This window comes from Monodon monoceros, unplaced genomic scaffold, assembly GCF_005190385.1.
Source record: "Monodon monoceros isolate NGI ecotype Baffin Bay Population unplaced genomic scaffold, NGI_Narwhal_1 Super_Scaffold_3, whole genome shotgun sequence".
In the NCBI taxonomy this organism is placed as follows: Eukaryota; Metazoa; Chordata; class Mammalia; order Artiodactyla; family Monodontidae; genus Monodon; species Monodon monoceros.
The window spans coordinates 70,353,327-70,366,540 of NW_021703780.1; the positions used below are offsets into that span (position 1 = coordinate 70,353,327).

The window sequence follows — 13,214 nt, forward strand, 5'->3', positions numbered from 1 at the left end:
AGAGTTGGGTGGACAAATTCAGAAGTGGAAAGTAGAGTGGAAGTTGCTGAGGGTTGGGAAGGAGGGTGGAATGGGGAGTTACTGCTTAGTGGGTGCAGGGTTTCTGCTTGAGGTGATGATGGGGGTCTGTAATTGTGTGGCATCATGAGTGTGCTTGGCGCCACTGAATTGTACACTTAAAACTGGTTTAATGGAAGATTTAGGGAAATTGGAACCCTTGTGCATTGTTGGTGGGAATGTAAAATGGTGCAGCTGCTAAAGGAAACAGAATGGCATTTCCTCAGAAAATTTATAATTACTATATGGTCTGGCGATTCCACTTCTGAGTGTAGTCAGAAGAACTGAAAAAAGTAAGGTCTTGAAGAATAGCACAAAGGTGGAGGCAACCCAAGTGTCCCTTGACAGATGAATGGATAAACAAAAATGTGGTATATACATACAGTGGAATGTTTTATGGTGTGTGTGTGTATTCAGCCTTAAAAAGGAGGATATTCTGACACATGCTACAACTTGGATGAACTTTGAGGACATTATGCTAACAGAAGTCACAAAAAGAGACAGTCATAGAGACAAAGTAGTATGGTGGTTGCTATGAGCTGGCAGGAAGCAGGGGATGGGGAGTTTAGTGGGTATAGAATTTTTTTTTTCAATTTTCAAACCAGAGTTTTAGAGGGCAGTTTTAATGCCTTTGAAAAAATGGTTAAAATGGTAAATTTTGCATTATGTATGTTTTACCACAATTTTTAAAAAATTAATCATCTGAAACTTTCTTTTAGATGACTTAAATGCTGGAATATTTACCAATATAGAATCATGCTGTGGATCGGTAATAGAGAGGGAAATTATAAACTGTTCATCTCCTGAGATTCCTGCAGAATTTAATGAACAGTTTAACACTAGGAAGAACCAGCAAGAACGAGTAAGTCATGATAACGGAGCCAACTTAGAAAAAGAAAACAGTTATAAAGACCAGTGTAATCAGTTCACAAGAACAGAGAAGCAAACAAAACATACGAAGAAGTGTCCTAAAAGGCCTGATTGGAATACAAACAAACCACCGAGACGGTATAGTCCAGCATCAGAAAAGTACCCTAAACAGCTTCAAAAGCTGAGAGAAGAAGAAAGAGTGAGAAGGCAGATGGAACTGCTTCATTTGGTAGAAAGAAATAATCCTGGACACCTCTCTCAAAATAGAGTCACTTCACCAGATGTTCTTCATTCATCTCAAGAAACTGAACCAAGTTTCAGGTGGCAGCTAGTCAAAAAGGTAAAGCTCTTCTGTCTAGAAAAATATTTTAAAGCATGTATTGAAGATTTTAGAATGAGAATACAGTTCCACACATGCTTGTTTTGACAGGGCTATTCTGGGTGTGAATAAGAGTTCTAGAAATTCGCTGTAGTTTACAGCAGGGGTCAACAAACTATGGCCAATAGGCAAATCCATCTTGCTGCCTGCTTTTGCAAATAAAGTTTTTAGCAATACAGCCATGCTCATTTTTTTTAACCTATTGTCTGTGGCTGGCTTCATGCTGCAAGAAGAGTTTAGAGTAGTTGCAACAGAGACCACATGGCTCACAAAGCCAAGTGTTTACTATGTCCTTTACAGAAAAAGTTTACACTTAAACCCTGTATAGATTAATGCTATTCTTTATTCAGATACCCATTCAAAACTCTTGTTTATAGTCCATATAGACAGAGGATAATTTACAAGGTCAGGAATTACTGGATTGGTTTCTCTGACTCTGGAGAAGTACCAAGCCTCTCCTATCCTATTATCCAGTATGTGTTACTCAAATATTATCCTCAGATTATTTCAGCAACCACTAAAAACATTTGTGGGGACGTATGGAAACACTGTTAACTCCTGTCTATCATTTAGGAAGAAGAACCTCAGATAATTAATTCTTTCAACAAGGAAAGGTATGTTATGGATTTCGTAGCTACTTAGTGCTTTCTGTGTGATATAAAATACTTGTTCAAAATATAGGTGAGATCAAGCATGTATGCATGTCTGTGAAGACAGTAACAGGAAAGTTTGTGACTTCAGGTGAATAGAGGTTTAAGGGAAAGGGTGTCTGTCTGGCATTTTACCTAGAATTTGAAGGTCCAAATTGGACTGGACCCAGGCATCCTAAGCAGGAATGTGGGTGATATTTTGTTATCTTCAGACTTTAACAGTTTTGATTTTCCAGATATGTCAGCAGTGGAATAGACGTTCCGCTTGGATTGAGGGGGTAGGGAATAAATGACTGGTAGGGATAATGAGAAATTAACCAGTGGGAGATTTTAAATTGTTAGAATTTTATTCTGTACTTTTGTGCACAAACCGGCTGGTTTAAGCTGTCTCTGAATATGGCTCTAATAGCAAGTTTAGTTTAGGCGGTAAGTATATTATTTTATGGTGAATTATCTAAGGAGAAACATTAGGTTTCAATTAACTCAGGTAGTGTTGATCCTCAGAAGCTAGTAAATTTCTCCCTGTTCTAGCATATATATATCCTCAGCAAGTACTAGTAAACCCCAAATTAATCCCATTTTGTTGCCCTGTTTTAGGAAATGGTATCATAGAACTCAAGCCTCTTACATATAGTGTTCCTAAAGGTGTTATAGGTACATTTAGAATAAATTGAAATGTGATTGAAGAATAGAATATGCTTAATCTAAAATAAAATAGTTTTTCATTCATGCTTTTTAAGAAGTCCCTTAATGTGCTTTTTGGAAAAATACAGGTCTCAATCACCACCAGTTCCGGCAGTGAAAACCAGAACGCAGCAAACTCAGACACTAAAAAACAGTACTTATGAAAGAGAGAATGTGATCTCAGGAGATAGTCAAACAGAATTATCACCTGGGTTTTCTGAACCATTTCATTTTATTCCCTATGTCCGAACCAATGAGATCTATTACCTTGATCCAGATGCACCATTGTCTAGGCCTTTAACCCAGGATCCTCAGTACCAAAATCTACATGGTAAGTAAATATAAGTGTACCCCCCCCCAATTAAAAATCCAAATTGCCCCGCGAAAGGTGGAAAAAATTTCTGTCTTTTGGAGTCAATTATTAAAATTTTTATTGAATATTTATTACTTAAATTTTACTTGGTGCTTTCCTAGGATATAAATTTATTAATGAATCCATAGAATGTTATAGCATAGGGCTATTCATATTATAAATGTATTTGAATTTTTGTCATTTTTATCTGGCTTCAGACTGTGACCAAGAACAGCTTTTTGACCATCTCAGGGACCCACTTCTTAATCCTAACTTGGTGAAAAACAGGGATCGACAGCAAGCAATCCTTAAGGGACTGTCAGAACTGAGACAGGTATGAGCTCTTCCAAAGTTTGGATGTGACCATTTTCTGGTGGAGGGCTGTGTTTTACCAGTTTTACTAAACATCGTTGGTTACATGACTTATGTGACTTCACCACATGTCAGTTTAATGTACAGGTGCTGATTCTTTTTAAAAAAACACAACTTTCTTTCTATTTCTTTCACATTGCCATCTCTAAGACTGTTTCTTTCCGGCATGAAATCATGAGACATTTTGAATATTAAGACAACTTTATTGAATGAAAAAAGGCATACATTTGAAATGGCAAAGCATGATCAATAAGGCCCTAAAACCAAAGGCAGAAAATAAATACAGTTATGCTTTAATTCTTAGTAATGCAGTTCACATTTTTTTGAACGTGTTGGCTGTGTTTGGAATAGAACTTGACACAAGTCCCAAAGAGTAATATAATGAAATTACAGGTATAATCTTACTAGACTACTTTTTCTCCCAGACCAGTTTTGACTCATTATCTGCTCAGATAAAAATAAAATCAGGTAACACATCAAATATTTAAGGCTATAACTGTTCTCTACGGCTGACCTTAAAAACACCTTAAAAAAACAAAAAAACACCTGTCCCTGTGCTTAAAAAAAAAAAAAAAAAGACTTGCAAAACTGGTTTTACGATTAGCTTTGATTCACAGTATACTTTGTGTATTTGGGGAAAATAAACTGTAGTTTTAGGATTACCCTTTTCCATGTCCAGTCATTTATGAATGCGTCCTGCATTTCAAATTGTTGATTCAAGTGTTGCTTAAACAATTCTTTCTTACAGAACTAGAAAATCACCCCCACTAACCCAGGATTATAAAGTGTCCCTTAGTTTTTTAAATGCTGTAGCTTTGGTTACATGTGGATTGAATTTTGTAACTCAAGCTTGGTAATTCACACAGTGAAGATTTTACTTAAACCTCTTTTTAAAGTGACAAGGTATATTCTAGCTTAGTAGAGACAAAAGTTGTAGCTTAAGAGAAAGGAATGTGATGTATACACCTTCACCTATATAGTGACCGTATCTTACTTCAGCAGGGCCTTGTACTAGCCACTAAGGTTAATGCAGTCAAGATAAACACTGGGTGTTAAAGGGAGACTCATGACCATTTAGGGAGACTCATGACCATTTTAAGAGCATTTGGGGAAAAGGAAAGAGGTGGTGTTCAGCCCCACAGTTAGGAGACATGGTTTTAAGAAAGGTCATTTCTATTGGTTGTATGGCTAAAAATATAATCTTACAAATGTGTGATAGCTGCACAGTATCCAAGTGAGAAAGTCTGGTGTAAAAATTGAAAATTCTTGAGTTGAACATGACAAAGATAACGTTTAAGCTATGGCCAAGTAACTGAGCATAATACGTGTTTTCAAAGTAAATATAGTTCTGTATTAACAAGAGAGAAAGGTAAAATAGGAATAATTTGCCCGTCTGCTGCACACCGTACTAACATATCAATATGATTTCAGGGCCTTCTCCAGAAGCAAAGAGAGTTGGAAACTAATCTCATGCCTTTAGCTGCAAATCAAGAAGAGAATTTTAGTTCTTCGTTTTAAATGTAGAAAATCAAATCCTTTACATTTTGTCTTCCAAATTATGAAATGTGAGATTGGTTGTTGCTTAACTGTATTTATCAAATAGCCTAGATTTCTTTTTAAAATGCTTATTTAAAACTTGTACATTATGTAGTAAAGTATGTGTGTATATATATATTTTAAAAAACAATAAAACGACACTTGTAAAAAAGTAGTAAAAAAAAAAAATTTTTTTTTTCTGCTCATCACAATGTGGGTATTGAGGTATTGATCTACTTACCTTAACACAGTCTGGAGTTTACAGTGTTCTTCCACACTTTTTACATGTAGCTTATTAAAATATCACTTAGATATTTTGCTCTATAAAAAGATTTTAAAGAGTAGAACTCAAAGTTCTTTTGAGGTGCCAAAGGAAGGTCTGACATACTTACTTTTACTAAAGTAGCCCAGATTCAGTTTAGGCTTACGTGGAAATTTTTTTAAGTCCTTTTTTTAATGACTTCTTTTATTGTAGAAACTACAGTTTTCAAAAACATTTACAAGTTTGTATTAGTAATGGAGAGGCAGTTATTAGCAATACATGTGGATTTAAAATTTATCTTCACCATGTACTTTTATCTGTGAATTTAAAAAGTTAGCTTTAGTATATATAGCACTTAAGTGCTTACCACCTGAAAAATATACTTACATTTTTCTAACAATTTAAAAATCTACAGCAAAGTTTATTTCAAATTGTTTAATGCCTTTAATAACCAAATTCAGTTTCATAGTTCAAAAGATAGATAGGTTTTTGTTTAAGGACCACACAAGCACTGAAAATTGTAATTATCAAATATTCTCAAATAAAAGGTTGACCAAAATTTTAGCAACAGGTGATTTTACATGGTTGTCTAAAAATAAAAAATGCTGCCTGGTGTTAAGTCCTAAGTCCTATATGTACATAGTTGTATCATCTAAATGAAATGGCTTTGTTCAATAAATCTTGAGGTATTGAGCCAAAATCGTGTAAATATTAACATCACTGGCTTATACCTGTGTAAAAGCACTATACAAAAAGCTTAAAATAAATGCATTAGTTGATATATAATTTCAGCAAAAGTAGCAAATGCATTAGTTGATATATCATTTCAGCAAAAGTAGCTGGGATCATTGACATTAGAGGGAAAAAAAAGTAAAGCCATTGTTCACTATCCTTTTGCAACTATCTAGTTTTACATATAAAACAGGCTTCAGTTTGAAGCCAAAGTACAGATGACATAAGTGTAAAACTTAAAAGTGCCAATATGAGATAATTCAAGTACAATATGTTAAAAATATATATTTATTTCAATTTTCAGATGCTTCAACTGTTACAGGCCATCATGATTTAAATAAGAGGAAAAAAAACATTTGCGAAAGGAAAAGAAACCTTTTGTTTAGAGAATGAAATATAAATTGTGAATTCACTTTTAAGAAACAGAAAAAGTCCATAACAACCTACTTAAAAAAAAAAAGTTACTGTAATTATTTCTCTTTTGAAAACGGCCTGGAAGTATCACTTTTCCACCAACTTAATGGAGATTTCTCTCTATCCAAGTTTTGAGTATAAGCAGATAAAAAGTAATTTCCACTTTCTTCAGACTGGCTTGATGAAAGGGCATATGGTGTCCCCAAAAATGTCTGATGAGTGAGAACATTAAAATGACTAAACTGATGGGACATATTTAATTGACTGTGATAAACCTGAAAGTTGCTATATGAATCCTGTTCAGCTGAATTACTGTTCTCTCCTTCAGAGCATACTATATCAATAGAAGCTCTCTCTTCAGAATCAATTTCATAAGTCTTCTCTTCTAATAAACGTTTTTGCAAGTCAAGAGACGATTGCAACTCAATTTGAATATTCTTTTTTTGATCTGTTCCACGTGATCCTTTGGTCTCTTTCTCCAACATTTCTGAATGAAAATTGCTGCATACTTCTATTTTTGAGATTTCATCCCCTGAATCCAGAGACATATCCTCTTCGTCCTTTTCATCGTTTTCTAAAAGAGCTACATTTAAAAAACAAAAAGTCCTCCTCTATTGAAATACACAATTTGTTTAAGTTTTAAAATTATACACTACTCACACAATATAATGCGTCAGGGTCTGCAAGTCCACAATCCCTTAAAGCTTGGTCTTCTGCCACAAGTTCACTTAGTCACAACACTCACACTAGGTGTGAATGTCCAGATAATCCGATGCTAAAAGCTTCTGCGAAATGTGTTCACGTTTAATGTTGGGAAATCCCAACTCCCAGCTCCAAAGGGGTTAATGTCAAAACAGCATCTAAAGTTATACGGTAATTCAGTATTCGACAAGACAAATATAAAATAAAAATTCTGACATCTAGCTTCACTGGATTACTACTAAACTGGTTAGCTGTATCAAATGTTCGAACATCTCTGCTTTTCCTCAAAAACAAAAGTACATCTTTCATTTTACATAAAATCTGGAACCAAAGCAAAGGCCATCTCACACAAGACTAAAGCTATAGATATCTCTACTACCTTGTAATTAAACTGCTTTAATTCACAACAGAAGCCAATAAAGCTTACATACCCTCAAAAAGAAAATGCCTACTCTATAGTATGCAGTCTACATTAACTCAAACACTGACTATAGTATAATAAATGAGCAGATTTTGTGTATGCTAAGTAAAAGAATGATAAATGCCTTGAAACACTTCCCCTGAAGCTGAGTTTACACTGAGGTGAGAGCAGTTTCAAAATTAGCATTTCATTATATGAAATCAAAGCAAAACCATTCTTTTTCTGTCTGCCTTAAAGAAAATGAAAACTACTGAAAAGTTACCTGACTGCGACTCAAGATTCTCATTAGCACCAAGCAAAGGAAGGTTTTCTTCTGTGATTGAGTTGTGATAGCCCACAAGATTTTTAAAGTTTTGCATAAAGTCTTCAGCAGTCGCAACCACTATTCCATTATCGGTATAACTGGAAAGCATCTTGATACTCTTTTCTAAATTGAAAAAAAAAAAAGTTGAGTGTAAAACACTTGCAAATATAAAATGATAATGCCTGCCTCCAGCCCTCCAAAATCCTTTCCTCCACATTTTCAGAAACACCCAACACAGTCCCACAAAATCCTTTCATACACATTCCTGTATTCACAGTAGAAAGCTTAAGAGCACTCTCTTTACCTGTTAAAAAGACTATGTGTCGTTGCTGTATGTTTTGAGCCTGAAGTCTGATAAGGCAATCCAATTCTGGAGCATTTCGAGTTTGTGAATCACAGTTGTGGTATGACAAAATTTCAACCAGATGTTTCTTCTGATAGACATTCAGAAGGGTCAACAGACTCAGTGCTTTAGCATTCAATCTGTGAAATTAAGTAGTTCAGTATCTGTATCTGCATTTCTAAAATTTAGTATGGACGTTTTCACTTGAAATTAAAGCCATAATTTCTCAATTGAGGCAACTAATGACAACTGCACTGCTTAGCTCACTGCCTGATGTACAGGTGCTTCTTAGTAGAGGGAAAGCAGGAACTGTGCAATCCACGGGTAACTCCAGGGGCTTTCTCTGGGTACAAAGCCTGAGGGCCAGCTATTCAGTTCAGACAAAAATCTCAACTTATTACTTACTAAATAAATTACACTTCTCTTCAGCTTCACTAATTTAGAACTGTAATGAAGGGTGTAAAAGGACAAAAAAATATAAATCTTTCCTTCAAAAAATAACATGGCTCTGAGCTATTTCTATACTTCCAGATGCAAGGCAACATGTGGTAAAGGCAACATGTGGTAGAAATTACAGGCTATTGTCAGGAAGATGACGGTACTAATTTGTACAAGTTATACCTCCGGGCCTCAGTATTGCTATCTGTTATATAAAAATAAGACTTCCCCAATGCTTACTTCACATGATTTGAAGATAAAACAAGTTTTTAAAAAATGAAATAAAATAAAAAGTTAAATAATTTAAAATTACTAAAGCCTGAATTTCCCTAAGTGTGTCCGATGGAATATCAATAGGTATTAGAAGAAAAAAATGTTTTGCGGTCTAGGTTTCAGAAATGCTGACTGACAAAATGTAAAACAGGATCCTTAACTACAAAGTTTCTCAGATCTTCAAATGTGTAAATAAGTACATTATATGGACTCTAGTAGTAGGATATAGTATCCTAAACTCATCTGATTATAAGAGTCATTTGCAGAGCCTCTCAAGGGACTAGTGCTCCAAGAATCATGTTTTGAGAAGTGACTTCTGGGCATGTTAGAAATCACTTATTACATAAATGAATGTCTTAATCATAGATCCCTTTATCATGTCAAGATTAATCCTTGTCTCATATGTGTAATATTATTAGATTAACAATTAGGAGAGGGCCTGATCTACTTGGCATGTACAGTTCCATAAAAAAATAAAGAATGCTGATTATCCCGTTTTGATTATTATTCTAAACCCAAATGGTAAAGTTTAACCCAATTTTATCTCTATACATAACTAGAACTTCAACAAACCTCTACATAAACAAGAATATCATTTTCAAACAGGCTAGAATAATTCAGCATCTACATTCCCTTACGGCTGGCAAAAGACATCTGTGAAAACTGAGCAGCATCTATAATTTACAAACATATAAAAAATAGCAAAATTCTGTGAACACAATGTTAAAATCAACAACCAATATATAGTTATTTTTCAAACCTTACCTGCCCAGTTCCTTTAGTTTTTTCTGAAATTTACAGTGGACTTTCCATTGCCATTTTCCTTCTGGAGTACTAAGTTCTTCGAGGAATGTCAAAAAATTTTTAAGGTTCTCTGTTAGAGATAATGAAGTTCATTTTAAATTCAATAAACAAGTCACCCACTCCACAACTGAATTAAGGAAGAAGTGTTTGTTGATATCATGTAGGAACACCTACTTTCCTATGTAGTATTTTCTTTCTCTTTTTTCCCCTCTAAGGGAGACAGATCTATACATCCTCTTTGAGATCTAAGAACATAACATCTACACACAAAAAAACATGTTGATAACAATAACAAACCAAAAGTAATCCAAGGGAAGTAGGTACAGAGAGCCCTGCTTTATACCAGACTTAAGAGGAAATTATTCGTAAAGAGTAAAAGAATGGGAAAGAAATCTGAGGTAATAAAAGCTCAAAAAATGATGGAAATGTACTAGTTATCTGTGACTGGCAGAATGGACAATGCATTAAAGTATGAGTGAGTCACTAATGAGAAAAACCTAGAAAAGACATGTTACATGCTTAAAAGAATAAATAAATCTTACCAATTGTGATTACTTCTGGATTTAGAATGGATTCATCAGAAACGATAAAACCTCCAGATACAAATAACTCATTGTATGTATGATTTTTAACATCATCCAAACTATCAACACCAGCAAAACTAACACAAGGAAGCTTCTTTAAAGTCACCAAGCCAGGTACCTATTTAAATACCAAAATAAAAATAGAAATAAGGACAGACAGACTCAAGTGTGAAGTAACCTACATTAGATGTACTATGGCTCACCTATATTAGTGTGTTGTCTCTGCAAAGTCAAGCACAAAAACAATATTTCCAACATTATTTCTAAATATACAAACCAACATTTATGTACTGGGCATCTACCTTGAACAGAACTCTCTAAGGAAGAGGCACTTAACAAGAGACCTGAAAACACAGAATAACAAATGCTAACTTGCCTGGCCCTGTGAGTACAGTCCGAATTCAAATGAGGCAACAGCCTACGGACTGAAACAGTCAGGAAAGACTTCAAAGAGCAGTAGGACTTGAGACAGTCTCCTAAGACTAGACGGGGTACCTCCAAACCCAAGGGAAAGGGGGGCTGCTTCAGCAAACAGGGGGTACAAACAGGTTTTACCTAGCACATACAAATAAAGGTGATAACAATATAAAGAGAGTCAGCAGACCCAATGGCATTCAAGGAGTCAGTATTCTTAGTCTTGACCATTTAAGCGATAGGTAAGATCTGTGATATGCCACAATTTAAAATTTTGTAGAGGTATAAATATGAATCTCATGAGCTGATTCACAGAGGGTAGTTTAGGTCTCAAGTCCTAAACCTCCCAACCTCAAAGTTTTATCTCCTTTAAAGCTTATGAGGATATTTTAAAAACAAACAGCTTTAGTCTCAGATAGTAGGGATTTTTTACAACCAAAATAAGCAAAGAATTCAGCTTAATAGTCTACCTTGTGAATGAAACCTGCAATGTCTTCATTTTGAATAATAATCAATAGTTTATCTAATTTTGATCTTCTTTCCAAAAACTGTTCTGGATGACACTCTGTATTGCCTAATTTAATAAGATATTCCTGTTAAAGAAAAAAAACTAAATCAACATTTAAAAGCTTTTTTGCAAACATCCATTTAACACGAGAAATGCAAGATAAAGTAGTTAAGTTTAACTACTACTAGACCACTAATAATGATGCCCTTACACTAGGGACCTCAGAGATCAAGTCCACTCTTAGAGAAGACTCTGAAGCTCAGACCTTAACTGGTCACAATCACAATGTTACGACGCTATGCAGTCAAAGCCAAGTAAATGCTAGCTTGGGGTAACAGAACCAGAAAAGCAATGGATTAGCCCAGGTTCTTAACTCTTATTACTTATTCTGGGCAATCCAGAGCTCAGTCGTTAACCACTCTCTCACTCCCATTTTCCTTTCCTTTTGAAGCAGGCCCTTGATTCTCTGCAGCAGTGTTACCGGTATACTCCTTCAGAGTTAAAAAGCACTTTTATGACTACTGTAGTTCCTTTAACTCACAACAGCCCCAGGATCATTCATACAGAGCTTCAGTATGTACAACGTTACTTACATATTAATTAGCCATGCCTGTCAAGTTTACATCTTTAAACAAAACACTCTCCCATCTAACACATCCTTCCATGCTGCTGACACGGTACTACCTTTCAAAGGACACAAGAGAGCCAGTCCCAGCAGAATTCTCTTTGCTTGCTGGGGGAATCCTGAACTCTGAAGCAAACTGCAGGATTCTGAAGGTCACATTCCTCATTTCAGAGATACAGGAGCAGATTAATTTTCTCAAGGTTGGCACGCTGGTTAGATAACCATAAATCTAAACCAAGGTTGCCTCACAATCAGTCTTTCAAGAGCTGTCTACAAGTGTCACACCCAAAGAGGATGCTTCTATGTAGCCCTAAAGAAGCATCTTCTACAGTGTTTGATTTTGCTCTAACTTCTAAAGCCTCTGGGCAAATCTCAGAGCAGTTTACAATCAAGTTATGAAAAAGTAAATTATTGTCTGATAGGCCTGCTTGTAATTTTTGGTCTTTTTACATTAAGAAATTTTAAATGCAAGTTTGTGTTAAATAAGACACTTTAACTCATAAAGTAACAAGTCAATTTGACTCCAGAAATATTTAGGAAGTTTAAAATTTTAATTCATAAAGTCCTGTACTATACTGTAACATTTCTGCTAGAAAATTTCCAATGGATATTGATTAAAAGAATTAAAAGTTCTGATCTGATTTCCTATCATATTTATAAAACACACAGCATCCTTTTCTTCTTCTACATAAAATAAATAGCAGAAATATGATTTATTCTAAGCCAGAATGGATTAAAAGCACCATTAGTAAGTAAACACATTTCCCACAAGTGTGTTACAATCAATTTTTAAAATGCAGTGGGAGGAGATGGAGTAATGGTGAGCACACTGGGAACTGTGCCCAACCCACTCTCTCATCTAGCCCTACACCACCATGTAGCTATGCCCCAAAGAGCTGGAAACATGTTGCTGGGGGTGGAAGAATGTTGAGAAGCTCAATGTTCAATCATACAGGGCAAAAATGCAACCAAGAAATTCCTGGTAAGTCTGGTTTCATCTTCCCAAGAAACTACAGGGAATTGGTAAAGGCAGCACACTGAGCACTCTGTTGCCCCCACTTCCATGCTCTTCACATTCTCATCAACACATCACATGAAACATGCTGACGTCAAAGAGATCCTCAAACTGACAAAAGGCTGAGGACATGTCAAAGCATGGAGTTTCTGGGCCACTCTGGCTATACGCCACTTATTTATAGTCCCCTCTGCTTCCTCTAACTAAAAAAGCAGAAACTTATCATGGTAAGTAAATTCCATAAATAGGAGCAGGCATTTATTTTAAAAACTAAGGCATTCCCGGGCTTCCCTGGTGGCGCAGTGGTTGAGAGTCTGCCTGCCGATGCAGGGGACAGGGTTTGTGCCCCGGTCCGGGAAGATCCCACATGCCGTGGAGCGGCTGGGCCCGTGAGCCATGGCCGCTGGGCCTGCGTGTCCGGAGCCTGTGCTCCGCAACGGGAGAGGCCACAATAGTGAGAAGCCCGCATACCGCA

The 13,214-nt window shown here is 35.7% G+C and overlaps 2 protein-coding genes across 13 annotated transcripts in view; one reads left to right on the forward strand and one right to left on the reverse strand.

Annotated features, from left to right (window-relative positions):
* CCDC66 (coiled-coil domain containing 66) overlaps positions 1–5,078 on the forward strand; it is a 47,403-nt gene extending 42,325 nt beyond the window's left edge. For 5 of the 6 annotated variants that reach the window (XM_029243924.1, XM_029243926.1, XM_029243925.1 and 2 more), the window contains 5 exons: positions 777–1,267; positions 1,880–1,920; positions 2,730–2,971; positions 3,211–3,326; positions 4,796–5,057. In XM_029243924.1, the coding sequence (XP_029099757.1) occupies positions 777–1,267; positions 1,880–1,920; positions 2,730–2,971; positions 3,211–3,326; positions 4,796–4,882 (977 nt within the window). In that variant the 3' untranslated portion in view covers positions 4,883–5,057. Of the gene's footprint in view, positions 1–776; positions 1,268–1,879; positions 1,921–2,729; positions 2,972–3,210; positions 3,327–4,795 lie in introns of all 6 variants that reach the window. The other variant, XM_029243927.1, reaches the window with a different exon arrangement.
* Positions 5,079–5,648: 570 nt separating this feature from the next.
* Positions 5,649–13,214, reverse strand: part of TASOR (transcription activation suppressor) — a 49,962-nt gene continuing 42,396 nt past the window's right edge. For 4 of the 7 annotated variants that reach the window (XM_029243918.1, XM_029243916.1, XM_029243919.1 and 1 more), the window contains 6 exons: positions 11,062–11,184; positions 10,136–10,295; positions 9,555–9,663; positions 8,040–8,218; positions 7,694–7,858; positions 5,649–6,891 (listed from right to left, as the gene is read on the reverse strand). In XM_029243918.1, coding sequence (XP_029099751.1) covers positions 6,365–6,891; positions 7,694–7,858; positions 8,040–8,218; positions 9,555–9,663; positions 10,136–10,295; positions 11,062–11,184 — 1,263 coding nt within the window. In that variant the 3' untranslated portion in view covers positions 5,649–6,364. Of the gene's footprint in view, positions 7,169–7,693; positions 7,859–8,039; positions 8,219–9,554; positions 9,664–10,135; positions 10,296–11,061; positions 11,185–13,214 lie in introns of all 7 variants that reach the window. The other 3 variants (XM_029243923.1, XM_029243922.1, XM_029243920.1) reach the window with 1 other exon arrangement.